At 42.6% G+C, this 27,516-nt stretch overlaps 1 protein-coding gene across 1 annotated transcript in view; it reads right to left on the bottom strand.

Moving 5' to 3' along the window:
- Window positions 1-27,516, bottom strand: part of XYLB (xylulokinase) — a 153,485-nt gene that overhangs the window by 94,008 nt on the left and 31,961 nt on the right. The window contains exons 8-14 of the mRNA XM_083189068.1: window positions 22,473-22,545; window positions 20,531-20,649; window positions 17,627-17,708; window positions 14,597-14,637; window positions 10,723-10,838; window positions 4,486-4,601; window positions 2,367-2,440 (exon numbers count right to left, since the gene is read on the bottom strand). Of these exons, the coding sequence (XP_083045194.1) occupies window positions 2,367-2,440; window positions 4,486-4,601; window positions 10,723-10,838; window positions 14,597-14,637; window positions 17,627-17,708; window positions 20,531-20,649; window positions 22,473-22,545 (621 nt within the window). The remainder of the gene's footprint in view (window positions 1-2,366; window positions 2,441-4,485; window positions 4,602-10,722; window positions 10,839-14,596; window positions 14,638-17,626; window positions 17,709-20,530; window positions 20,650-22,472; window positions 22,546-27,516) is intronic.

The raw sequence follows: 27,516 nt of genomic DNA, 5'->3' as shown, positions 1-27,516 counted from the left end.
CACAATAATAACGTGCCGCGAAACCGGAAGTACCATGCGTTCCACGCTGCTGGAACGCACGCCCGGTACCGGAAGTACCATTACTTCCAATGTACTAGCGCCACCGTCAATTTAAAGACCAGGGGCTTCAGACGGATTTAATGGTTACACCCTGCGTCATTACCATGCGACGCTGCCAGCACCATGGTAACAGGGGTAATCAAAACAACTGACCTGCGCCACCACATTCAAGTCTCGTTGGGACACAGGCAGAAACAATAAGGAGGATCCATAGCGCCATCTATCACGCGCTTACAGACCCTATGTATCACTTCATACAGGGAAATTACATTTCTCATAACTGAAAATAAGCCAGTGTCATAACAGCCATACCGCGATGTCCTGGTGCCACAGATATATATGGCAAACATTTTCTATACTATTTATTAGCAGTAGTACAGTATAACCACTTATAGATGGACCAGCAAATCCATATTACTAAACAAATGTGAAAAAAACTACTCATATTTACAGACAAGACATACAAATATACATACATTTAAAAATAATTTTCGGGTTCATGTCGATCATGTCAACATTGGCCCGCCCCTTAAAAAAGCTGAAAAAACAGCAGGGCTAATTATATCATAGGATGCCTTATCAGTATCCTATCCGATTCTACCAAAATCAGCAAGAACTCACAGAAATACATTGAGTCCCTTCGAGGTAACCGTCCCCAGAGTTGCAGATTATACATATGAGAAACCGCACACCGTAATGGATGTACTTTCTTGGGTGCCAAAACACATACAAAATTGCATATATATCATATCCACACAGGGTAGAAAGTAGCTTCCAAGCAACAATATCCGACATTCTGGAACGTGTTCCAACAGTGAGGATAGGAGCAGCACCTTAAGAGGTCCTTATTCGTCCCCCCCCCCCCCCCCCCCCCGTCTAAGCTCCCAAGCTGCAGGCATGCTGCATGTCAAAGCAGCATGCCCAAATAAATAAAAGTTTAAAATAATGAATGAAATCCTCTGGAGCTGTAAAGTGTGCATCCTCTCTTGAGGGCACATTTTTCTAACTTGAAGCTGTGGGAGGGGGCATAGAGGGGAGGAGCCAGCACACCCTGTTTGAAGTTTAATGTGCACAGGCTCCTTTGGACCCCATCTATACCCATAGTACTAACTGATTCCCCAGTATCCTTTATGGATGATAGAGAAATAGGTCTTAAATCGCCCCGTGTGTATGCCCCGCTCACAAGCTTACAAGCTGTAGAGGCTGTTGGTCACACAAGAATGCTGTGAAGTAAAGAAAGAGAATATATATATATATATATAGCAGCCCTCTGACGAAGTCGATGACGAAACGCTTTGGGGCGTGGCCTAGCGTCTTCTCTGACCAAGAACCTTAACCTGTGGGGTGTGAGACTACAACCGCTGCTGCCGTGGACGCCGCATTCGAGTGTAACTACTCCGACATAATACTGCTGGGAGAAGCAGTTCTTGCAATTCTACTGCGGTGACTAGTGCCGCTTCTTGTGGTACGTGACCCCCGCTACCTGTTTTATCATCTGTGTACCCTTCAATAAATTGTTTAAAATTGATTCATGCACTATAGTGCGCTTGCTCTTATCGTTTCTTTTGTAGACATATATATATATATATATATATATATATATATATATATATATATAGTTATGTGTGGACCACATAAAGGGTAATTGGATACAATGGCTTATAGAGATTATGTAGGCGGTCCTGGAATTGAATAAGGTCGTATGAAGAGGCTAGTTTTCAGGTAACGCTTATTGGTTCAGAGAATAGAGGAGAGTCTTATTGTGCATGGGAGGGCATTCTACATACTGGCTGCAGCACATAAAGCATGGTGTAACTATGAATGGAGCATTTAAAGAGTGTGGATGAGAGACACAGATCTTGTACTGATTGGACAGGTCAGGCTACAGTAGGAGATATTTTGAAATGAGTGAAGAGATGTTGGTGTCATTTGGTTAATAGCCTTATGTGTAACTAAAACTGTTTTATATAGAATTCGGTAGAGTGCATGTAGCCAATAGAAGAATTGACAAAGCGAAGCAGCAGATGAATACTGAGCAAAGCAGATCATCCTTGCAGCTGCTTTTAAAATGGATTGTAATGGTAAAAGTCTGTTTTGTGGAAGACCACTAAGAAGAAGAATGAAATAATTGACATGCATGAGCAGACCGCAGCTAATCGCTCAACTGTGAAAAAACTAGGTTTATGTACATCTCTGAATCAGGCCCACAGCACAAGGTGTCAGACTACAAAGTGTCATGTATTTGTGTGGGAGCATCTCTGCAAGATGCCTGTGTATTCATGTGGGTGTACAGAGAGTCACTGTACCTTTTGATTTTCAGCATTGAACCTGTGAACACCAAGAGCCTGTGGAGTGATTTCCATGACATCAAAATAAAATCCTAGGAAACATTTAAAAAATAAAAATAATATTAGTATCACAAGTAGCAGTAACATAGCAACATAAATAGAAAATCATTTTAGCAATATGCTTCAAAAATGAATCTGGTGTGAAAAAAAAAGAAATGTTTTTGTTATTTTAGTAGTACAGTATACAGCTTTCAGTACTGTATAATGAGATATTGAGCCATCAGAAAACATGATCTATATAGAACATGTGCAATTGTGCCATCTGGAGGCTAAGAACTGGTACTGCACACCATAAAACCATAATACAAATACAATACTAGTGTTGCTTATTTTTTAAGGAAAAAAGTTGAACTAAACTTGGGGCCTGATTCAAACCTACTCGCTAGCCTGCGTAAATTTGCTGTCTAGCGAGCAGGCAAATGTCGCAGGCTGCCCGAATGCGGTCACTAGAATACGAGCGGATGCGTTGGGGAACACATCCGCTGGCATGCGGCTGTACGGAAGTAAAATCATTCGATTGTCGCTCACCATCAAATTATTATTATTCCCTTCGCAAAAAAAAGTCAGTCTAGACTGACGTCTTGTGACGTCAGCCGCCCTCCCCAAGCAGGCATCGTCACACCTGCATTCGCAGGGGTACGCCCAGTGTTTCTAGGGGCACGCCCACCGGTTTTGCAGACACGCCCAGGAACCCCCTAGGCAGTCTGCTCCCTGCCCACCTATCCTGGAGCGAACGCCCCTGAGTGTGAAACTCACGAAAGGTGTTCGTACATGCGCATATTCCGCAGGCGTAAACCCCTACAATCAGACAAGGCAGCAAATTCGGCCCGCACTGAGGAGGTCTGAATGGCCCTCTCAATTTAATACATGCAAACAATAACAGTCTTTTACAACACACTTAGTAGAAACCGACTAAGCAACAGAACTGAAAACCCGGCAGGCTATTTACCTGCAGCCTCGCCCATTTTGGCCCCCTCCTCTTTCCCGACCGCTGCACCCCGCACCAAAGTGCAATAGAGGCTAAGCACTAGTGTGCATGCGCAAACCTCCGGAAAAAATGGCGCTGCAGCCATATTTTGGAGATTCCGGCAGCGCTACTGCCTTCCTCGCAGCACTCCGGAGGGTTAAGTATTAAAAAAATGGGGGCAATGTGTGTGGTGTGGGCCCCCTTTGTGGGGGGCCCAATGTAACAATACATTTTTAGGGTGATAAAGTACCAACCAATTAGATCCTTAATAATTTTACAGACTGTAGCTTGATACATCCCCCACCACCCACCCCTCATAATGAGGACAATCACAGCGGCGTAACTATAGCACCGCAGCCCCCGCCACCGCGGGGGGGCGCTGTGCATGTGGGGGCGCCGGGAGCTGCGGTGCTATAGTTAAACCCCCCCAATCCCCCGCAGACTTACCTATCTCGCTGGTCCCGGCGGCTCCGTTCTTCTGCTGGGGACCACCACAAAATGGCCGCCCCCATATAGCACACTGTTCTCTAAAACTGTCTGCTGTATGGGGGCGGCCATTTCCTGATGGTCCTCAGCAGAAGAACGGAGCCGCCGGGACCAGCGCGATAGGTAAGCTGTGGGGGATTGAGGGGGGTTTGCATGGGCGGCGGGGCGGGGGGGTAGGGGTGCTTGGCGGGGGGTAGGTAGGGGTGCTTGGCGGGGCGGCGGCGGGGGGGGGGGGCCCTAACGGCGGGGGGTGCCCAAAACGTAGCTACGCCACTGGACAATCATTATGATGTAAATGCCTAATATGATTGTTCTTGTATATGCTTCAATTTTACTGAACATGTGGATGCTACCTCAGATATCTAAAATTGCCTGGTACGTATTTCAGTAAATGCCTTTGACAAATGAAACCTCCAAGTTCATAATATACTGTATACTCATGAAGGTGTTCCTGCATTCTAAAGGATGGAGAATATGACTATTATTGCGCACATGCTATTATATAGGGCGTTTGAATGCGTGTATTTGATAGCTGATTTTTTCATCCACATCATGTTATATACTGTTTCAGTTAGTCTTTAGTCCAGCTAATACTGTGGTGTGAACCTATATTTATAACCATACCTATATTGCCATTGTTTCCAATGGGGGTTGATCTTAACATTTTAGAAAACTCTTCCCAGGAGCCAGATGAACAATCGTCTCTGATTTTCTCTCTCATCAGGGAGCCGTTCTTAAAACTAGGAAGCAAACAAAGACCATTAAAGTGGCAGAAAATAGTTTTAGCGCTCAATTCCCGTCCTTTGTAATGAAACGATGACCTCTCTTTGCCTCCAACAGAAAATAGTTCAAAATATTGCATCTGCCTCAGGAGTCTAATAAACCCAAGAGATGATATTGTCATACTAACACACAAATAAGTGTATTATGCCAGATGATCCACTGGAAAATGGGTGATCGCTACACATTAGACATTCATTTCTGAGGGGGGATTTTAGACTCTTATGCAGTAGTAGTTGTAAATCATATTTATTGGCTGGTCACATACAGCTTCTATACAAACCAAAAGGAAAAAAGGAAGAAGTTCTGAATACATTACCTATACTGTAATTGGCTTACAGTGAGATTCTGAATGGAGACGATTATTTAGGAGGATAAAAAAATGCATATTAAAAACTTAACACAAATATTCTAATAAAAGATGTAAGTGTGCAAGAATAAACGAATATTGTATATTACATTGTATGTCGATAATAAGTTATATAAAACAAAGTGTTAAGTGTAAGTGTAACATACCTGTAGAACTCACGAGAAAAGAAGATGAATGCAAATCAGTTTATAAAAACATACAGGCGGGATGTACAGGTGGAACATCCTTTATTCAAAATGCTCGGGACCAGAAGCATTCTGTATAAGGGATTATTCCATATTTAATTTTTTTTTTTTTTTTTAAATATATTTTTATTGCGATTTTCAAAAGAAAAGATTGACAAACAATACATCTCACATGTCAAGTAGAATCCAAAACCAAGCACTACCTGGTACATTGGAGATGATGTAAACTAACTTTTACAAAAGTTCTTGCAAATACAATTCTAAGTAAACTTAGTAAACAGTTGTGGAAAGAATGGGGGGTGTCGGTGCACCCGTAGATTTGAAATACTATGTAGTGATGTCATTGGAGGAGATTACATCAAAGTGTTCGGGGGGGGGGGAGGGGGGGGGGAACACACATGAGGAAAGCTATAAAGAGGGGTACCTTGGAATAGAAGGGGCTTCCGGTCCGCTATAAGAGAATAATTGTATCGTTGCAAGTATTGGTCAATTATTTATACACATCAGTTTCCAGCTGCTACCTGACGCAGCAGGTTCCAGGAGGTGTTTTCAAATAACCTCATTATATGATTTTGAGATTGGTTATCAAGGGTGTTAATAAAGTATTCCCACTTTTTATAGAATTTTTCAACACCCATCTCCACATCTGGTATCGTGGATCTCCTGTCACAATACAGAATCTGCACCATTTTTTTGTTTTACCTCCACGAGAGATGGAGCGGATCGACTCGTCTAGTGTATTAAAATAATTTTCTTGGCGACAGTGGTTAATGTGACTAATAGCCGTATTTTGTATTGCTTATCAGGACCCAAGTTCCAATTCCTGAAGTTCCCACAGATGCATGCTAGCGGGTCAGGGGTTAGATGTAGAGAAAGCATAGAGTTAATGAATTGAACTACTTTGTGCCAAAATTTCCGTATTTTCCTACATCCCCATATACAGTGAAAGAAATCAGCATGAGATACAGAGCATTTGACACAGGCGCCTGTTTCAGAGCTCGCCATTTGCTTCCTCTGAGCGGGTGAGATATATGCCCTGTGGATCATTCTGATATGGACTTCCTGTAGGTAGGAGGACTGTAAATATTTAAGGGTGGAGTCGTATTGTGATAATAGGTCAGGCAATAAGGTGATATTAGGGGTATCCGATGACCATCTTTGTAAAGTAGATGCCCAGCTCGTGGAGGCAGCTAGAGATGTTAGTGGTATATATAGGGTGCTAACTCTGTATGGAGCAGAGGGCATAAGTTTAAGGAGGGATAGCAGAAGATTTGGTGTGTTGTCGGTGGTGTTGGGTTTGGGTAGGGATTGGATGTAGTGTCTAACTTGGAGATACATGTAGAAGTTTTGAGAGGGGAGTTGATATTGAGACTGAAGGTCCGCGAATGAGAGTAGTCTGCCTCCAGGGTCATAAACTTTGGAAATAGAGGCCAAGCCTTTCTCTTTCCATTGGGAAAAAGTAGAGTTGGATAATGACGGGGTAAAAGCAGGGTTTCCCCATAGTGAAATAAATGGAGAATAGAGCGGGTTATAGTGGAATTTCTTGGTGACGGCTAACCAAGCACGGTAGGTATCTCTGAATAGGGGATGCTCTCTGATCTCTGCTGGGATTTCAGTCCATTTGGTGTGGAGAAGACCATTAGGGGAATATGGAGCAAATAATGCAGCATCTAGTTGTGTATCTGTATAGGAACTATTGTCGAGCAGCCAGTCACTGACATACCTGAAGAATATAGCATTAGAATATTGAGCTAAGTCTGGAAAACTCAGCCCTCCTTTTTTTCGGGGTAATCTCAGTCTGGCAAGAGCTATTCGTGGGCGTTTCCCCTGCCATAGGAAGCGAGAGAAAGTAGCGTTAAGCAGTTTCAAATCCTTGGGTGAAATTCCCACTGGTAGCATCTGCATTACGTAGAATATTTTTGGGAACAACACACTTTTGATGGCTGCTAATCTACCCAAGAGTGAGATAGGAAGGGACATCCAATTGTCTAGGTAGTTCTTAATTTTGTCGATGACTGGGGTGAAGTTTAGTTTATATAAATTAGTAAGGTCGGAGGGAATATGAATACCTAAATATTTAATAGCTGTGGATGAGATATGGAAAGGTTGGAGTATTGGTAAGGAAGAAAAGTATGCTGATGGGCCTTGTATTGGGAGGATCTCTGACTTGCTCAAATTGACTCTATATCCGGAGATAGAGCCGAATGCAGAAATCAATTCGAGAACAGCAGGAAGAGTAGTGACCGGGTTGGAGAGAAATAATATCATATCATCTGCATATAGAGATACCTTAAGTGTTTTAGTTTGGATATTAATACCTTCTATTAGAGTTGAATTGGGTTGGGATCATTTGGTCTACTGCATTATGGTAGAAAGTCATTAGGTCGAATCCATTAGGTCGACATGCTAAAAGGTCGACATGACTCTAGGTCGACATGGGAAAAGGTCGACATGATTCTAGGTCGAAAGGTCATTAGTTCGACAGGTCATTAGTTCGACAAGGTCATTAGTTCGACATTGTCTATGTCGACATTCACAAGGTCGACATGGGGTTTTTCACTGTTTTTTTACCTGAATGTCAACACAGTCGACATGGACACAGTTTAAAGTGCACTGCATCCCCTCGCATCGCTCGCTGCGCTCGCAATGCGTCGGGCACGGTGCCTCGCTACGCTCGGCACACTATTTTATTCTCCCACCACGCCCTAGTGGATGGTAGGGCATGAAATACCGCCTGTCGGCACATGTTGGCTCAAAAAACAGTGAAAAACTCCATGTCGACCTTGTGAATGTCGACATAGACAATGTCGAACTAATGACCTTGTCGAACTAATGACCTGTCGAACTAATGACCTTTCGAACTAGAATCATGTCGACCTTTTCCCATGTCGACCTAGAGTCATGTCGACCTTTTAGCATGTCGACCTAATGGATTCGACCTAATGACTTTCTACCATAATGCAGTAGACCAAATGACCGCAGCCCGTTGAATTACGTATAGCGATCGCCAGGGGTTCCATAGCAATCGTGAATAGGAGAGGGGATAAAGGATATCCCTGCCTGGTGCCCCTGGTGATCACAAAGGGTGGGGAGGTGGAGCCATTACATGATATTTGAGACATAGGGGCGCTGTAGAGGGTACGTAGTATGTTGATAAAGCCAGGTGTAAAGCCAAAAAGGCGCATTGCTGTGAATAGATAATCCCACCTCACCAGATCAAACGCCTTTTCGGCATCAAAGGAGACAATCAGCTTAGGGGTGTCGTCCGAAGAACGGGATGTGTGATATATTGCTCCTAGTAGTTTTCTCACATTTGTTACAGAGTGGCGTCCCATAATGAAGCCTGTCTGGTCCGGATGGACTACCCGCGGAAGGTGAAATTTTAAGCGGTCTGCCAGGATTTTAGTGAGTACTTTATAGTCAAAATTCAGCAGTGAAATAGGTCTATAAGATCCTGGCAAAGATAAGTCCTTGCCCAGCTTAGGGAGAAGTTTAATAGTGGCAGAGTTAAAATACAACGGAATAGATTGAGTAGTGATGATATGATTATAAAAGGCTACTAGGTTATCTCCCAACCGTGGCAAGAGTATTTTGTAAAATTCCGCGGACAGGCCATCCGGACCAGGGGACTTTGAAGGCTTAGACTGCTGAATCACTCTAGTAACCTCCTCTAGTGTGATAGGGGCCTCCAGCCCATCAGCATACTCCTCAGGGAATTGAGGAAGAGGGGGGAATTCCCAGGGGGTAGAGGGCGCCGTATTCTCCAGGGGGGTGTGTGTCTCTTGGGTAGGTTCAGTATATATCTGAGCGTAGAAGTTCCTCATGATGTCAGTGATCTGGTCGCCCGACGTTGCCATGGTCCCATCAGTTCTACGTAATGGGTGCACTAATGTAGGGGGTTGTGAGCCCCGTAAAATATTGGTTAATAGTTTGCCTGTTTTGTTTCCGAATCGATGGAATTTAAAATTAGAAGAAAACAGATAGCGCTCACTTTTAGTTTTTAGATACTCATCAAAATGGATTTTTGCAGTATTATATATTATTTTGTTATTTGCGGATGGGGTATCTTTGAAAGCGTTATATGAGTTAGTTAACGCTGTTTGTAATTCCAGGTAGGCATCAGCCATTTTTTTATTTTCCGCTGCGACATAGGAAATAATAACTCCTCGCATTACTGCTTTCCCTGTCTGCCAAAACAGAGCCGGGTTTGACTCCGCGCTATCTGAGTTCGTATGTTTAAAATCCATCCAGGTCGCATCTAATTTATTACGGAAGGATATGGATTGGGAGAGATAGTTTGGAAATTTCCACGTTCTAGATGGCCCTTTTTGTATATTTGTCTGAAGTGTCATCCACACTAGCGCATTGTCTGACAGCCATATTTAATTTTTTAAATAAACTGTTTCTGTAATTTCAGAATATTTTTATATTTCAATGAGGTACCTTGAGGTATCTTGCATTTATCTGTGTGTGCGTGCCTGTGTGCATGTGTGTGCGTGTGTATGGATGTTCCACGATAACTCTCGAAGTAAGTAAAAACACATATCTAGATCAGGGTTGCCGACCCTCCCGGAATTTTCGGGAGTCTCCCGAAAATCGGGGCCCCCTCCCGGCCCCCCGGATGGGTGGGCAATCCTCCCGGATTCAGGGGGGGACCCCCACTGTCCCCCGGATTGCGGCATTAAAATTCCGCAATCCTTGGGTCTCAGAGGAGGGGGCGGAGCTAAAATGACACAATCGCGTCATTTTAGCCCCACCCCCTCCACGGAGATACCTGAATTCGCTGGTTTAACAGCATGGGGCGGGGCTTAGTGATGTCACGCTTAAGCCCCGCCCCCTGAGCGGCTACTGAATCTCTCCTCTCCGGGCTTCTCCCGGAGAGGAGAATAAGAAAGTCGGCAACCCTGATCTAGATGTTTAACATCACAGGAAGAAATGATTACTGATAACAACTTGGAAAACTCTATACTGTTTATCATTACCTTTTATCTCTATGTTACTTTATAGCGAAGTAACAGACAATACTTTATTAATAAGGACCCAGATAGTGATATACATCTGCTTATTACCCAATATGCACTACACTATCCATTCACTCAGCGAGCCTGTTTCTGCTCTCTGCTTGTAATTCATTAGTAAGATTGGGCAGTTAGGCCTCACATGTAGTCTGCACTATTATACTATTGCATCAGCACAACGTATGCCACATAGCAATATTCACAACTTAACTAGAAGTAGATCTGGGTTCCAGCACAGAACACTGTTTGACACAGATTTATATGATTAGAATATAATACGTCCTCATACAACCAACTGAAGTTATGATTTGGTATGAATAATTACCATTCAGTATGGAATATTAGGAAGTATTAGGAATTACTGTTGCCTAGCAGCACTAAATGTGGAGAATACTGAATCTAAGGGAGCTACAATGAACGGTTCACCTTAATGTTTACCATAATATAATGAATGATCAGAATGTGTTACACTGTACATTAAAATGAGTGTCATGTGTATATCTCTCACCATAACAGAGCCATGTAGTGTTCAGGATGCACTGGGTTTATGAATATATGACCCTCCAAAGACGGGGTGGGTTGTTGGATCCAAAGGAATAGGGTATCGCTAGTGCCAAGACTGACCTGTTCCAGAGAGAAATAATACATGCACCTATTTACAATCAGGACTGCGGAGTCCGTGACACAAACAAATACCGGTAGCTTATAAGATTTATTCTGTTCTGTTGCTTTAATGCTTGTAATGAAATTTTCCAGGCTCCGCAGCTCCCCTGCTGCTGCCGCGACCATTAGCACTGCATCAGTGACCAGGTTGGCGGCCCCGCTTGGGGAGGTTCGGGGTGGCTCAGGAGCACTCGGGAGTTCAGGTGCCCAAGTCCCGCCGAGCCGCCCGAACCTCCCTGAGCATGGCCTGCCACCTGGTCACTTATGCAGCGCGAATGGCATCGGGGAGCTCCGGCGTAAAGGGCCACATAAATCAGCAATCACAATTTATGGATTTTCAGATATAGGCAGGGCTATTTTTGTGCAGGCTCCAGCAGGAACTGAGACCCTTATTCTAGTTCACTCTTTCTGACAAAATATTTCTTAGATGGACAAAACCATGTGCACTGCAGGTGAGGCAGGTGTAAAACCCCACCCAAATCTAATTATCTCTGCACAAGTAACACCTGCCTCACCTGCAGTGCACATGGTTTTGTCCATCTGAGGAATATTTTGTCAGAAAGAGTGAACTAGAATAAGGGCCACAGTTCCTGCTGGAGCCTGCACAAAAATAGCCCTGGATATAGGGATATTTTGGCCAGATAAATGGATTTTACAATCTATCTGACTTTGCCCACACATTACAGATTTATTTCAGTGATCGGCAGATTTTTCCATCTAAAGATTGCATCTTCAGATCTGGAAATTGCCCAATCGATTGTCATTTCAGCTGTTCATAATGTAAATACATGAAGACGACGAATTGGGAATGCCCACACATATAAAAAAGATCTGCAGATAATACCAGATTATTAAACATGTTTAAAAACCTGATTAAGCAATCGATTGGCGATTTTGATTGGGGTTGCCAAAAGGGGGAGCCCACACATCTAAAATTAATTGTGGCAATCATCTCCATATCTGAAAATTGTCACAATTAATTGCTGATGTATGGGGCCCTTAAGATCGCAGGAGGACAGAGGTCAGTAAAAGGGGGGGGGGGAGCGGCGACAGGAGGGGGGAATCGGGGCTGGCTGCTGCCCTTGAGTGGTGAGTATTACTGGGGCAGGACAAACCTGCCCTGGTAAGTTTCTCCTGCCCCAGCAAATCCCACCACACAAGGGGTTAAGGAACAGGTATAACTTCAGTATCAGTATGATATAAAACACAATGCTCAATATCTAAAATAACAAATAGGATCATAAATGAAATAGATGAATGTGTCCTCTGTACATAAATGTTACCCATATTGTTTAAAGCAATTAATGCACGTACTATATGTTACGTTCCAACAAAACTTAAAATAAACTTATGACACTAGAGCACAGGTTCTCAAACTTGGGCCTCGGGACCCCAAGCGTTCCATGTTTTCCAGGTTTACTCACAGAGTCACAGATTTTTAGAAATGTGTCAATGACTAATGAATACACCTGTGAACCTGCAAGGTGACCTTGAAGTGAACTGTTTGGGGTCCTGAGAACCTGAATCAGAGATGTGCCAGGTATCCGGTCATTAGGTTGAGAGTGTCTAGATAGACACATGAAACAGGTCAAGTTGCATTAGACACATGGTCAAAAGGTCGACACCACCAAAATGTCGACTTTTTTCACATTTTTTACTTTTTTGGTCTTTTTTTTATTGGATTTAAATAGGACTGGATGTGGGAAGAGAAGATGAAGCAACTGTACTCTGGCACAGAAGGAGTCATCCTTTATTACATAGTGCTGCTGCCCCGGTATCTAGTTGTGACTTCATTTACCTATATCATTTTCATACTTTAATGTAAATGTCAGTATAGCATTTAATAAAGACCTTCATAATGAATCTCATTAAAAAGAAACACATACTGTATAACCTCTAGCCATAGTCTTATTTCCATCTGTCTACAAAGAAAAAAGAAAAACTGTACTCGCCTACAGATATATGTAAAACATCTCCACAAACAAAGTACATACTTTATGTGGAGGTTGGAGAAAAGTGCCGGGGTCAGTGCTATGCCCTATTAAACACTGTATTCATTGCAGGGTAAAAAGCCAATTATTTCTCAGGGTATTTTCATTGGCTATTATTGGTCTTATTATTAGACTTGTGACCTCTGTCCATGCTGTTATTATCATGCAAGAACTATGAATCATTAATCACTGTGGAAAGAATATTACCACTCTCGCTGTAAGTTGCTGTGAGAACAGCTCTTGGAGATACAAAGCCAATTCTGTCAGTGTATTTGCATAAAGATGGCTTCGAATATGTTATAATGTGGGCTAAAAACTATAAAAAAAGGATGTTATACAGAAAAGTCTATTGAGGTTTGGTAGGCCCAAAACAAAGCATTCTCATCAAGTGACCCAGAGTGTGATTCAGGGTGATGCCAATGTACCAATGGGCATTTACGGTACGGGTCATACGTTGCTGGATGTAGTACGGCTGCAGATGTCAGTTGATTGACAGTCTGCAGCTGTTTGGGGGCAGCAAAGGTCTATATTCTGTGGGAGTTCTGAGACCAGGGTCTTCATGGCCCAACAGAGATTTCCTGGCCTCAGCGACAAAGCTGCAGTGGGCAGTCTGTGTTACCTCATATGTTACTCAGCCAGCCAATGGTGTCCCAGGTGTTCCGATACTGCATCATTGGATATAAGAAACTGTCAATAAATAAATTGGATGTTTCATGCTGCATTACCATTTATCCAAGTAAGCAGCAGCGATGCTCTTTCAAACCACATCTGAATCTATTTATCTATCTATCTATCTATTAACACAGCTAGATAGATAGATACAATAGATAGATAGATAGATAGATAGATAGATAGATAGATAGATACAATAGATAGATAGATAGATAGATAGATAGATAGATAGATAGATAGATAGATAGATAGATAGATAGATAGATAGATAGATAGATAGATAGATAGATAGATAATTACATACATAGATAGATACAATAGATAGATAGATAGATAGATAGATAGATAGATAGATAGATAGATAGATAGATAGATAGATAGATAGATAGATAGATACATAGATAGATAGATAGATAGATAGATAGATAGATAGATAGATAGATAGATAGATAGATAGATAGATAGATAGATAGATAGATAGATACATAGATAGATACATAGATCGATCGATATATACATACATAGATAGATAGATACATAGATAGATACATACATACATACATACATACATAGATAGATGTGTAGTCTCCATGCAAGCCCCTCCTCACATTGGCTGGCTGGCGCATGTCTCCTGGACATAATCTACAGTAAAATGGAGCAGGTGCCACTCTCCCGAAGTTTTATGTTATGTAGTGCACATGAGCAGGTCCGTGATGCTTGGGCCCCACTCCATGTTAATAATAAAACATGAGACACTGCTGGAGAGGTAAGTATCGTGAATGGGTGTTAGATATGCCTATATATACAATGCATCTGCCCACAGGCTCCAGAATCTAGGGGGCGCCCCTGAGTCTGAATAGCATAAAATGATGGCTGACTCGTATAGGCATTCTTGTTTAACATAAAGCAGGTGTTGAATTTCTCAGAAGGTAAGAACAGGAAGAAGAAGTTTTGCCTAGGGTGCCAAAACACCTTGCACTGGCCCTGGATATATATAAGCAGGGTAATAACCATCAGAAAGACTCAACACACATTATTAACCACCAGCACACTTACCACTATATCCCCTTCTTGCAGTCTCATTCCAGCCAGGGAAGCTGGGTAAAGAATAAATCACGATAAGACATGTCAAAACATTTTATTATCAGGGTTAATTAGACATAAAGGACCTGACTGCATAGTTGAGCAATTTCTTGCACTGTACATGCACAAATAGTCTAAGAAACGCTTACTGGACACATGAAAGCCAATGGGTGGGGGGTATTCAATATGGGATTCAGACTGTTAGAACGTGCCCACAGTCAGAATCCCTGGCCGTTTTCGTTTCTCTTAACTGCAACTCGACAGATAGAATTCAATGTTCCAAGTGTCGTGAAGTCTAAGGGTTGGCGAAAATGGCCGCGGATTGACAAAAAATGGTGGCCATTTCCGACAGGTCTGGCTTGTTTTAAAGTCGGATCTGTTTTTTCGGAAACTGCCTTCAATGCTGTCGGAAACGGCAGCATTGAATAGGCAGGGGCCCCTATTTCCGCCAGCAGTGGCCGGGATTGAAGGCCCTCCAATGTGTGCGAAGGAGTACACAACTGTGTATAACAATGCTATGACTTGGCATCTGTGATTCATGTGCATTTCAGGGTGAAGAGAGGGTGTAGGTCACAGATGCGACCTTAGAGTGCGCCTGGGAGGAGTTGTGAAGCCTAAGCAGCGGTCTCTAAATTGGGGTGTCAATCCCAAACAATATAGCAAGAAAAAAAGAAGGGGTAGAGACCGCGCTAAAACTAAAACATGCAACAGGTATAAGTAATGATATGTAAAAATTTATTTAATACACACTAAAATATAATTAAAAAGTTAAGGATAGCATATCCTATAAAACATAGATACCACAATGCGTGATGTATGAGAGGTATAGTCACCCACAGTATATTGCACAGTCCCGAGTCCGTTCCTAGAATGCCTCTATGGAATTTCCCGATTTGTAAGCCTTTAGGAGAATGTAGGTCTCCAGTCCAGGGAGCTCCTTGCTGTTGTATAGGTGCTCTACCTGGAATATGTAAAAAGCCGGGGAGCGTCCGCTGTATGGGAGGTGCTCTACCTGAAATGAGGTCGCTGGGAACCAGGGAGCATCAGATGTTTTGAAGGTGCTCTACCTGGAATATGATCGTTGAAAACCAGGGAGCGTCAGATGTATTGAAGGTGCTCTACCTGGTAATGATGGTGGGTCCCAGAAAATAGGCTGGTGGGAAAGATTGTGAAGAGGCTGGTCCGGTCACCGGGATAAATAGTGGTTGTAGATTCAGTAGTGGGTGTCTTGAGCCCCTTTCACCGACGCGTTTCGCTAAATAAGCTTTATCAAGGTGATTGATATCACCTTGATAAAGCTTATTTAGCGAAACGCGTCGGTGAAAGGGGCTCAAGACACCCACTACTGAATCTACAACCTAGCGTCGCTAGGACTATACTGCAAGGTCTGTCCTTGCACTTAAAATATCAAATAAATACTAAAATCACATCCCAAATTTTGGGCCTTATTTTAGTTCACTCTTTCTGACAAAATCCTTCTTAGATGGACAAAACCATGTGCACTGCAGGGGGGCAGATGTAAAATGTGCAGAGAGAATTCGATTTGGGTGAGTCATTTTGTTTCTGTGCAGGGTAAATACTGGCCGCTTTATTTTTACACTGCAATATAGATCTCACTTTGAAGTAAAACCCCACCCAAATCTAATTCTCTCTGCACAAGTAACATCTGCCCCACCTGCAGTGCACATGGTTTTGTCCATCTAAGAAGGATTTTGTCAGAAAGAGTGAACTAGAATAAAGGCCTATGTCCGAAGCTTTATTTTACACCTTCAATATGTGAGTGTAAATAGTTTTTTATTTACTTTCGTTTTTTTCCCACTTTTCCAGCTTGAGCTGTGGGATTCTCTTATTGCCAAATGTATATTTTACCCAGAATTTGAGAACATAAGTATTACAATGTATGTTGTACTGTACTGTACTGTATGCTATTTTATGTACAAGAGTGGATTTAAGAATTGTAAAACTCATGGTTGGGCAACCTGCTAATAGATCATCATTTAGAAATTGAATGTAAATACCAATAATATCAATTGTTGGTATATACAGATGTGTCCTCATGTGAAGGCAGCTTAGCAGGGCATAAGCTATACGTATGTTCCCGCTATGCATTCACCTGAATGGGAGACGGAGGTCTCATTTATTCTAATTCAGCAATTGATGTGCAGGTATCGGTATGCCGCAACTGGAACACATCTCAGCCCTGCTATCTAGGGCCCCATTTCAAACTCACAAGGTAATTCTGGTGTCCAGCTATGCCGAAGAGTTGTAATGTCATTGTCACTGTGTACAGCCAGCACCCACAACCACTGCTGCCGCTCTATCTAGAGATGGCCATCGATCATCGATGATTCAAAATCATTGATGGTTTATGGCCGATGTTGAATACTTTTGCCATCGATAGGGGAGAACCAGATAGTTTCCCTCCCTCGATGGCACAGCAAAACAGATGTTTTGCTTTTGGTTTCTTTTTAAAGTGCCAGGACACGGAGCATAGCTCCACCTCCAACACCTGTGAAGCCCTGTCCCCATGTTCTGATTAACCCACGAGCCAGTCAGTCAAAGAAAATGGATGACCATCGATAGGTAACACTATAGATGGTCATCCATCACATAGTTTATTACTATCGATGGTCGGTTGCAGTATCGCCATCAATGGAAACCATCAATGGCAACTGCACAGTTGTCCATGCCTAGCTCTGCCTCCTGACCCTGCTCTCCGTCCCCTCCTCCTTTCTCTCCTCCCCTCCCTCCTGCTCTGCACTGATTATATTAATTTGCGGGTGCATTAGCGGCACAGAAAACCACCACTTCATGGTTAAATAACACTATTGCTTTCCAGACAGCACGGTAGTGTTAAATACTGGCAGCAAGAGGAACCCAGCAGCAGAAAGAATGGGCATTATTCTATTATTTGTATATTATTTAGTTGAGTTTTTTTTTTTTGTTAAATGTGGCCTATAGTCTGCCATAAAAACACACAGATTTGTATTTGCAGCCACTTACCTGGGTTATCTCCAGTGAATGCAACAACTCTGCAATCATGGTGAAAGCCATAGCGCTGAACATAATACGGGGACACAGACCCCTATCGGAGGAAGGAAATGCACACAACAACTGTTTATATTATCGCAGTAACAATCATTTTCATTAACACATTAGGCAGCTATTAAACTGGAATGTGACTTAAAATATGGCGAAATACATGGATACACCGATGTATAATGTTTTGTTAAAATCAGTGCTTGCTCATGGGTGCATTATGACTATAAGCTCCAATGGGACAGAGATGTAAATCCCAAATATTTTGTGTACCGCAATACTTAATTGGTAAGGGAAACATTTGTTAACAAACGATAAGAATAAACAAATATGTGACATAATTCAAATATAAGAGCATGATTCAGAGTTGATGACAAATGCAAAATCTTTCTTAAATGGGCAAATCCATGCTGCACTGCACAGTTACATGTGCAGAGAGAGTTAGATTTGTGTGGGGTGTGTTCAAACTGAAATCTAAAGTGCAGTGTAAAAATAAATCAGCCAGCACAGAAACAAAATAACTCACCCAAATCTTCCCCTATCTGCCCCACTTGCAGTGAACATGGGGAGGGGGGGGGTAGTCACACCTGATCGTTGCTGTATGAAATTGCAGTGTCCCTAAAAAAATTACTTAACTCCTTAAGTCATTTTCCAAAAGTCACTTTTCTTATAAGAAAAGTGACTTTTGGAAAATGGCTGCCCCCATACGAAAGACAGTTTTTTTAAACTGGTTTTCCTATGGGGCAGCCATTTTCTGAAAGACACTTTTTTTCATAAGTGTTTCCGACCATACAGAACTGCAGTGCCGGGATCCACAACGGAGGTACCGGCTGCACTGGGGTAAGTCGACACGGGGGGGCGTCGACACGCGCGGGGGGTGTCGACACGCGCGCGGGGGGGGCGCGGGGCGGCTCCAGTGCTCTGAATATTTAATGAGCGCTCATTAAATATTCACTGTGCTGAATTTAGGACCCAGCTCATTGGCTGGGTCCTAAATACCGTTTCAGAACCCAATTTTGAGCCTAAAATACCGGTTCTGAAACGGGTAGGACCCTGCATTTTAACCGGTTAGAAAAAACGGTATTTTCTAACCGGTTAAGTGGTCCTGCACCTTTCAGACCGCACAGATTACCGTTTTAAAACGGTAAAAAAACGGCAATATACCGTTTACAAAGTGCTGTCTGAAAGGGGCATAAATGGGAAACGGTTAAGGAAGGAAAATATTGGCTCACTAAAAAATAAGCAGGGTACCCTGGTAACAGCAGGAAAAGAGAAAGCGGAGTTATTCAACTGATTTTTTGCTTCGGTATTTACAAGGGAAGAATCGTCAGAAGATCTCCCACAGATTAAATGCTCGGCTCTTGATTGCTCCCAAACTTTATGCTTGAGTGAGGAAATAGTCAAAAATAGATTCCAGAACCTAAATAGTAACAAATCTCCTGGCCCAGACGAAATACAGCCTAGGACACTAAAAGAATTGAGTTCTGTCATAATACTACCATTATATCTGATATTCGAGGAATCAATAAACTCGGGGACGGTACCAAGGGACTGGCGCATAGCTAACGTAGTACCAATATGGAAGAAAGGTAGCAAAACTAACCCTGAAAAAAATAGACCGGTCAGCCTTACATCCATTGTGGGGAAAAAATTAGAAGGAATAATAAGAGAGTGTATCCAAAATTTCTTAGAATAGGAGAAAGTGATAAATAAGGCTCAGCATGGGTTCGTGAAAAATAGATCATGTCAGACTAATTTAATTAGCTTCTATGAAGAAGTCAGTAGGGGCTGGACTTAGGGAAATCTGTTGATGTAACACTGCTTGATTTCGCTAAAGCTTTTGACACTGTGCCTCATAAAAGGTTATTAATGAAACTAGGTTATTTAGGGTTAGGAGATAAAATTTGTAATTGGATTAAAAACTGGTTGCACAATCAGGGACAGAGAGTGGTGGAAAGTGGCATACATTCCAGCTGGGGTAAGGTCCAAAGTGAAGTCCCACAAGGTTCAATATTGGGACCCACCTTGTTTAATATATTCATTAATGATATTGGCAGTGACATAGAGAGTAAAATTGCAATATTTGCGGAGGACACAAAATTGAGTCAGGAGAGGATGTGGAAACACTACAAAGTGACTTAAATAAACTGGAAAGATGGTCTGAAAGTGGAAAATGCAGTTTAACGTTGAAAAATATAAAGTAATTCATTATGGGAACAAAAATGAACAAGCTACTTATAGGCTAAATGGAGTTATTATAGGGAATTCTGCTGTAGAGAAGGACTTATGGTCATCATAGATGAAATATTGGGTAATAGTGCACACTGCTCAAGTGCAGCAGCAAAAGCAAACCGGACACTGGCATGCATTAAAAGGGGTATGGATTCAAGGGATGCCTCTTTACAAGGCATTGGTGAGACCATACTTGGAATATTGTGTTCAGTTCTGGACACCGCACCTTAAAAAGGACATAAATGAATTGGAACAGGTACAGATAAGTGCAACTAAGCTAGTAAAAGGTCTCGAATCCCTAGAATACAAAGATAGGTTAACCAGGCTGAATAAGTTTTCACTGAATTAAGAAGAGGACTCTTCACCATTAGAGCAGTAAAATTCTGGGACTCATTGCCGGTGGGGGTGATTACAGCAACTACTGTTAATGAATTTAAGTAAAAACTGGATAAATTTTTGTCAACAAAGGGACTCCTATAGATATGATTTACTCAAGTTTACTTTAAATCCGTCAACGTCATAAATTAGCAGATACCGTATTTAAAAGTAAATACCTACCATGATCAGAATAACTACTTTAGATAATGCACTTTACTTTTCCATTTTCTTGTATAGAAGAACAATGTGTACACTCACAAGTACTGAAGATGATGGAACAACGGTCCCCAGCTTCTCTTTCAGGTGAGGGGCACACGCATTAAGACACTTCTCATTCCAAGTTTTGTCCTTAATGTCTAGTAAATTCATTCCAGAACCTGTTAATAAAGCGAGTTATGGTCCATATTAAAACAGAGTTGTGTACACATGTGATTATCTCAGTGTTGAAAAGTATAAAAGACCTGAACACTGGGTCATATTCTGTAATAGGGAAGGCCACGTCAGGTGGGTTAGACTGATAAGGAATACATAAAAATATTTAACGGCAGATAAGAACCGTATGGCCCATCCAGTCTTACCCCTTTAGGGGTACGGTATTAGGGTTAGGGTAATAGGGTAAAGGTATTTGTACACCTACATCCCGGAAGTATCATAATCACTGCAAGACGGGCCACTGCACCACCACTACCTTTTTTTACTTTCAATCAGGCGGATTGGTTGCAGCTTGTCTACACATACACAGCAGAAAAATATCTAGGCAAAGCCGTGGCATAATCCTGGGCAGTATTTCAGCCACCAGATTAGAGAAGCGGAGTTATTCAGGAGAATAGTAACTGCAGTGCAGCAAAATGCGCAGGATGGCTGACCACAGCAGAATGTCCAAGGATGATCTTACAATGTTGTGTTAAGAAAAGGGTGTTAAAAGCCTTTACAATCCAATTAAGTATCATGAGGGCAGTGCTCATGAGCTGTAATAAGATACAGCTGACAGAGGTGAAAAACGCTGATGGTGGCAGCATCCAAGAGAACAGTCTCCTTTTGAGGACCTAGGGAGCTGTCCAAATGCTGTCACTTCTTACAGCAAAGTTTCTCAACATTCCCCAGTGGAAATCCCAACGTCTCCAGGAGGGGGACTGATTACCCTAACAGATTGGTTAGTAGAATTTTGAGAAAGGGCATTGTACATCGAAAACCAATGCCAGCTGCTGTACCCAAAGCAGAAACTGTTCGGATTGCAAAACTTGCAAAACTTGCTGACTGTTATGTGGACATTGATGGACATTTATACGTTTTTGAAAGGACTTGCAAACTCCATGACTTGCTAAATGCACTATGCTGCATTTCTTTAGGTGATAGAAAATATCCTATTGCTGATTAATATTTTTATGGGCTACATTTGTAACTTACTTTACTGCATAACTTTCTTTTGAATATAACCTTCCCAGATTGACTAAGAAAAAAATAAGTGAATGAGGGGCAGATTTATTAAGCTCGGTGAAGTGATAAACTGTCTGGTTTTTATTACCGGCCAATCAGCTCCTGTGAAGTTACAGGCTTGTTTGAAAATTGATAGGTAGGAGCTGATTGGCTGGTGATAAAAACCAGACACTTTATCACTTCACCAAGCTTAATAAATCTAGCCCTGAATTCTTATGGGTGGACCGTGGATTCAGGGGGTTAATTCTGGTTCATTCGCTCGGATGCAAGTTCGCATTCTTGCGAGTGAACCAATCGAAAGATGTGGAAGGTGCACGCATATGTAAGGTTGCTCTGAGTGACCTTACATATGTGTGTACCCTCGGGGGGAAGTAGGCGGGCAGCTGACATCCAGTGATGTCAGCTGCCCAGCCCCCGCATGTCCGTCATGGCCTCATTAGCCTGAGAACGCCCAGTGTTCTCATGGGAACGCCCATGAAATGCTGGGCGTTACCTACCATATGCTAAGTGCCAATAGGCTTCAAGGGAGAAGGGTGGAGGGAACAGTTCATGTGTTCCCAAAACACTGCTTTCATCGGATTGCCCTGGATAAGAAATAAACTGGTTTACAGGACTCTGAATACTTCTTACTTCTTCTGTAAGTTACCCCAAGAGTACACATACTAGTGCGCAATATAAGCAACATTTAAACATTAAACTTTTTACATTTTGGACTATTGTGCATTATATTAGGCAACATATGACATAACCGAAAACCATTTACCATCACTGTAATCAATAGGCGCACAATCTCCAATAAACAGCGATGCTGCAAAACTGCTGACCAAAGAAATTCTCTAAAGAAAAAAAAAAGCAGAAAATATTTAATATACAGTATGCAAGCACTTTCCAAAAATACCAAACACATGGGGAAGGGGGAAAGTGTAATCGGATGTGAGAATCAGAAAGTGAGAGATTTTGTGAGATTTGTCCCATTTTTTTTTAAACCAGCAATCATGTACACTGTAACATCAATCTGGTCCTGCAGTGCAAATCATTGCCATTTAAAACAAAAAACCTTAGAACCAGTGGCGTAGCTAACGAGGGTGCAGGGGGTGCAGCTGTTATGGGGCTCGAGCTGTCCCAGGATGCAGGAGGCATTGCTTCTGCGATGTAGAACATCCCATCACGTACATACTTATCGCATAAGTACTTACATGTGCAATTAATAATGCAAAGGACAGCGCTCTCGTTTAGTATCTCTGGGTTTCGTCACCAGGAGTCCCTATGTTACTCGGCACCTGTGTGTGTGTTGGGGGGGGGGGGGGTGTTGGGAGGGATCTGAATGGAATTACAGAAAGAAGAACATGCACTTCTATAAGGTAACGCTGCCATTGTTACCCAAAACATCCAAGCCCCAGAATGCATCACATTCCGGTGCTTAGTACATATAGGAAATACAGCCAAAGTATAATAATGGTAGTTTTCTGGTTTTGGGCTGCACTTTCCCAGTACTACAGTATATCCCGCCCATAAAGAGTCCTTAAAAAAAAAGAGACAAGTAAAATACATTTATGGAATGACTAAATTACTAAATGCAAGCTCAGTGTTTAAATGTCATTTTTGAAAAGAAAGCATACTAAAGATTGTACAGTGGGGGGGGGGGTGTTCTGGTTGCTTGGAAACCCCCTCCTCTTGGTCTTAAAATGAAAGAGCCTATACTTTAGACCACCTGTACTGTTAAATATCAATACTGTATTCCATACAGTATGCAGTGTATAAAAAGACCAATTTTTGGGGCTGTTACCGCTAACCAAGACCTGTGTACTTACTCCAATGCGCTGGAGAGTGTGAGATTTTGGATTACATTTGGAAACCCCCCTCTAAAAATCCTGCATTTGCCACTGGAGAAGTCTCTCCTAGTTCATACAGTATGTTATTTTACCTGTAGTATTTAGGTCTGCCAACCTTTCACACTGTCTAATGAGTTTCAGCCACCAATTATCAAAGAGAGATCCATGATCACTACAAAGTGGATCACATATATTCAGAGCAATATTATAAATTAATACTAATATTACATAGAGACAATGTTCCGCATACAATCTGCTTTCAGTTTAGTAATCTCTTCATCAGGCTCAGATTAACCATAGCAATTATTACTAGATATTCTGCTGGGGCCATTGGGGAAAATGCTCCTCTAAGGAGGCATACACACATGGGGCAGTTTTTGCTTATTTTCTAAGCGATCTGTCTAGATCGCTTAGATATCAAGCACACATTGGGCCTGATTCAACATTGATCGGATGGGTGGCTTCAGCGAATTACACACTCGCTGAGCCATTCCCACTAGAGGGGGCGGGTTGGGATAGTCATCCTGTCGGAGAAGAGGAACGCCCAGTGTTTTATGGGCATCCACATGAAAACGCTGGGTGGGTGTTCCCAAGAGGGGTGTTCCCCCTCTTCGTGGCAGACTCCGACGGAAATATGAATGACTTAAATAATTAAATTGTCGGCGACCATCAAATGATTTCTCTACCCTTCGGCCACATGCGGGGGGATGTGTTCGCATACATCCCCTCGCATGTTACCTAAGGGTGGGGGAGCACTCGGTGGGTGGGCATTCGGCAGGGTGGTGTAAAGCCGCCCGTTAAGCGGTGAACGACCGCTGCTTACCAAGCGTGGGCAGAATCAGGCATCACTACATGTGTATGGATGATCTAGTCACCTGGGAAATCGCCTGCCCTACATCGCTTAACACACATCGCTAAGCAGGATCGCCCCATGTGCATGGGGCTTAAGTGACTAATTGTAAACAATCTACAACGTGCAGCATAACATGGAAGATACAGTAGTTACATTCTTATTTATATATCATCCAGCTTTGTCCACAGCAAACAAGTCAAAATGGATTTTGAAAGTTCTTCTGCCTAAGGCCAAAACCAGCATAGTGTGTCCCCGGCCCAAAGCTGGGTACACATTAACCGATTATCACTAAGGCATGATAACGATAGAACTAATGATATTTTTGTGCATACCGGCTAGAGTGTACGCATTATATCGTTAACGATGTGCAGGTCATCAATCGACCCCTTCTGTTGTGTGTGCATGCAGTAAAATCCTGACTATGGAGGTATTCAATATGTGCACTCGTCTATTCAATCTTGTCATTAACCCCTTCCCGACATTTGACGTATATATACGTCATGGCCGGGATGTACTTCCCGACACATGACGTATATATACGTCATGACTTAAAAGTGCCACCGCGTCTACAGACGCGGTGACAGAGGGACGATGTCTGCTGTCCCTGACAGCAGACATCCTCCCTCATTGCCCAGGGGGGGCAGGGTTGCCCCCCGACTTGGGCGATCGCTGCTATTGGCTGTTCAAAAGTGAACAGCCAAAACTAGCGTTAAACTCCGTGTAGTGTAAAATTTAGACTCTGCTGCCCCCTAGTGTCCAAAAAAATTAAAGGCGGTTTAAATAATGATTTAAAAATAAAGTATAGATATGGTCTTTGTTAGTTATTAACTATTTTGAGTGATATGATTATTTGTCTCACAAGCAGAAAATGTAATATTTTGCAAATAGCAAAATGTTCCATTTTTTTACGACATTTTGGTATTTTTCCCCAAAAAAAAAAAACTGTATCGACCAAAATTCACCACTAATTTAAAGTACAATGTGTCACGGGAAAACAATCTCAAAATCACTGGGATAAGTAAAAGCAAAAAAAAGTTATCCCCACTTAAGTGATACATGTCAGATTTGAAAAAAAGGCCTCTGTCAGGAAGGCAAAAACAGGCTGCGGCGGGAAGGGGTTAATGACAGCAATGCTGCCAATACCGACAGCATTGAAGGACGATCGCGTCTATTTTCGCCAATTACAGAGATCTCCAACACAACTGTCGGTACATTGAATACCAACAGTCGAATTAGTGTCGGAAGCCAGTGAAAACGGACAGGATTCCGACTGTTGGGATGTTCCAACAGTCGGAATCCTTGATTTAACACCCCCTATATCATCAATAACAGTATGCTCCTGGGTGTGGCCACTGAACTACTGTATATTGTTAAGGATATCGTTTGATGTGTATGCACTTTATCATTTGTCCAGAAGGTTCAGGCAGTTCAATTGTTAGCTATATGGTATTGTTTACACTGCCGGCTTGTGTATACCCAGCTCACAATTTCAAAAATGATTGTGTTTATTGTATTTGATCTGTCTTCTAGCAGAGAGTTCCAGGGTCAGAGGTTTTGTGCTCAGTGACAATTATAAGTGAGAGGATGGGTTGGAGAATGAGGAACATATGTGTAGCCATGCATAACACTGCTCGGAGTGCACCTGAGAATGTCATTCACCGCAATTCAGCATAGAGGTGCAAACTGGTGCAACTATAGTACAGGACCAGAGTTCATCCTGCTCTAAGCTGGTGCAATGGCAAAGGCAACATCCTCTAGTATGCGTTTTCCACACTGCCTGTTCAAACAACTTCTCCCCAAAGGACAGGTGCCTGAAGCTTTGGAGAGTGATAAAGTGGAAAGAGAGTAATTACTAACCAATCAGCTCCAAATGGACATTTTTTAAACAGACAGTAAGATGCAGTTAAAAGCTGATTGGCTTGTACTTTATCTCTCTTTATTTAGTACCAAGGCTTAGTACCAGTGGAAGCTGCAGCGCTGACTATATAGTGTGTGCCACACAGCACACATAAACATACAAAGTAAGATGTATGTATTATTTGTGCTTCCTTCATTTATCCTGGGACTCCAGATTAAGTATAAATATCCATCTAAACCCGCTCCCAGATTACAATTGGCTGGGTTTCAAAGGAGTATGAGGTGGATTTTGAATGAGGGGGCGAGGCCTAGTTTTGAGGCCTGTGCTCCACGCCCCTGTTTTCATTGATGTGGGGGTCGTGGCCAGCTCTCTAGTATCGGCGGGCTGACCATGCCCCTGTCTCTCTCAAGTGAATACAGGCCCATACACACTGGGCGACTTTGATCTGAAAGCCGCTCAAAACAGCTGGCTTTGACGACGGCTTTGCATAGCTCTGCGCTATGCAAAGCCGTCCTCCCCCCTCAGTCGGCGCCGAGATATGGGAAAGCCGCTCAATGTGTATGCACGGAGCGGCTTTCCCCGTAGCGGTGATTGTCATCATCGCTGTCCATACACGCTGGGCATAGTCGCCCAGTGTGTATGGACCTTAATTCTATTCACCACTGCGGCAGGGGGGACTCCCAACTGCTCCACCTCCCACCCCCACTGTGGAACACTGCCGGCCCTGGGTGGGACGTGGGACATGACAGTTAGGAGGCATGAAGCTGAATGCTGTGTCCGGGGTGCAGTGGCGGCTTTGATAGACACATCGATCCCCGATGACCTGCAGCCAGCACATTTGTTACATACATCTCTGCAAATATGTTTAGATAAACTAACCAACTACCTCTGCGCTATGTGGTGCCAGCTGAAGCCCCTGCTTAGTACATCTCCCCCAAAATGAGGACTTTTTGCTCCTTAGTGGTATGCTAGGACCTCTTGTACAAACCGAGGCACGAAGCAGACTGCCTAAACTACCAACACTGTGTTAAAGTATTTATCATCATTATTTTGCTCCGGTTATTTATCCTGTTGGTAAATGTATATAGTTTGTTTTATCCTAGAGCAGTGTTTCTCTAATCCAGTCCTTTAGGGACAGCTACAGTAACAAGGCAAGTTGTCCAAGTGTTTGGGCAGAATCACAGACAGAACAACCTGTGGATCTTTAAATAAGTGTCAGTGGAAAATTAAAACACCTGGGAACAAGCTGAGAGATATGGAAAAC

Source organism: Crinia signifera, chromosome 5 (genome assembly GCF_055691185.1).
Source record: "Crinia signifera chromosome 5, ASM5569118v1, whole genome shotgun sequence".
Lineage (NCBI taxonomy): Eukaryota > Metazoa > Chordata > Amphibia > Anura > Myobatrachidae > Crinia > Crinia signifera.
Note: the sequence above shows the minus strand (reverse complement) of the source record. Positions and strands in the feature narration are given on the sequence as shown.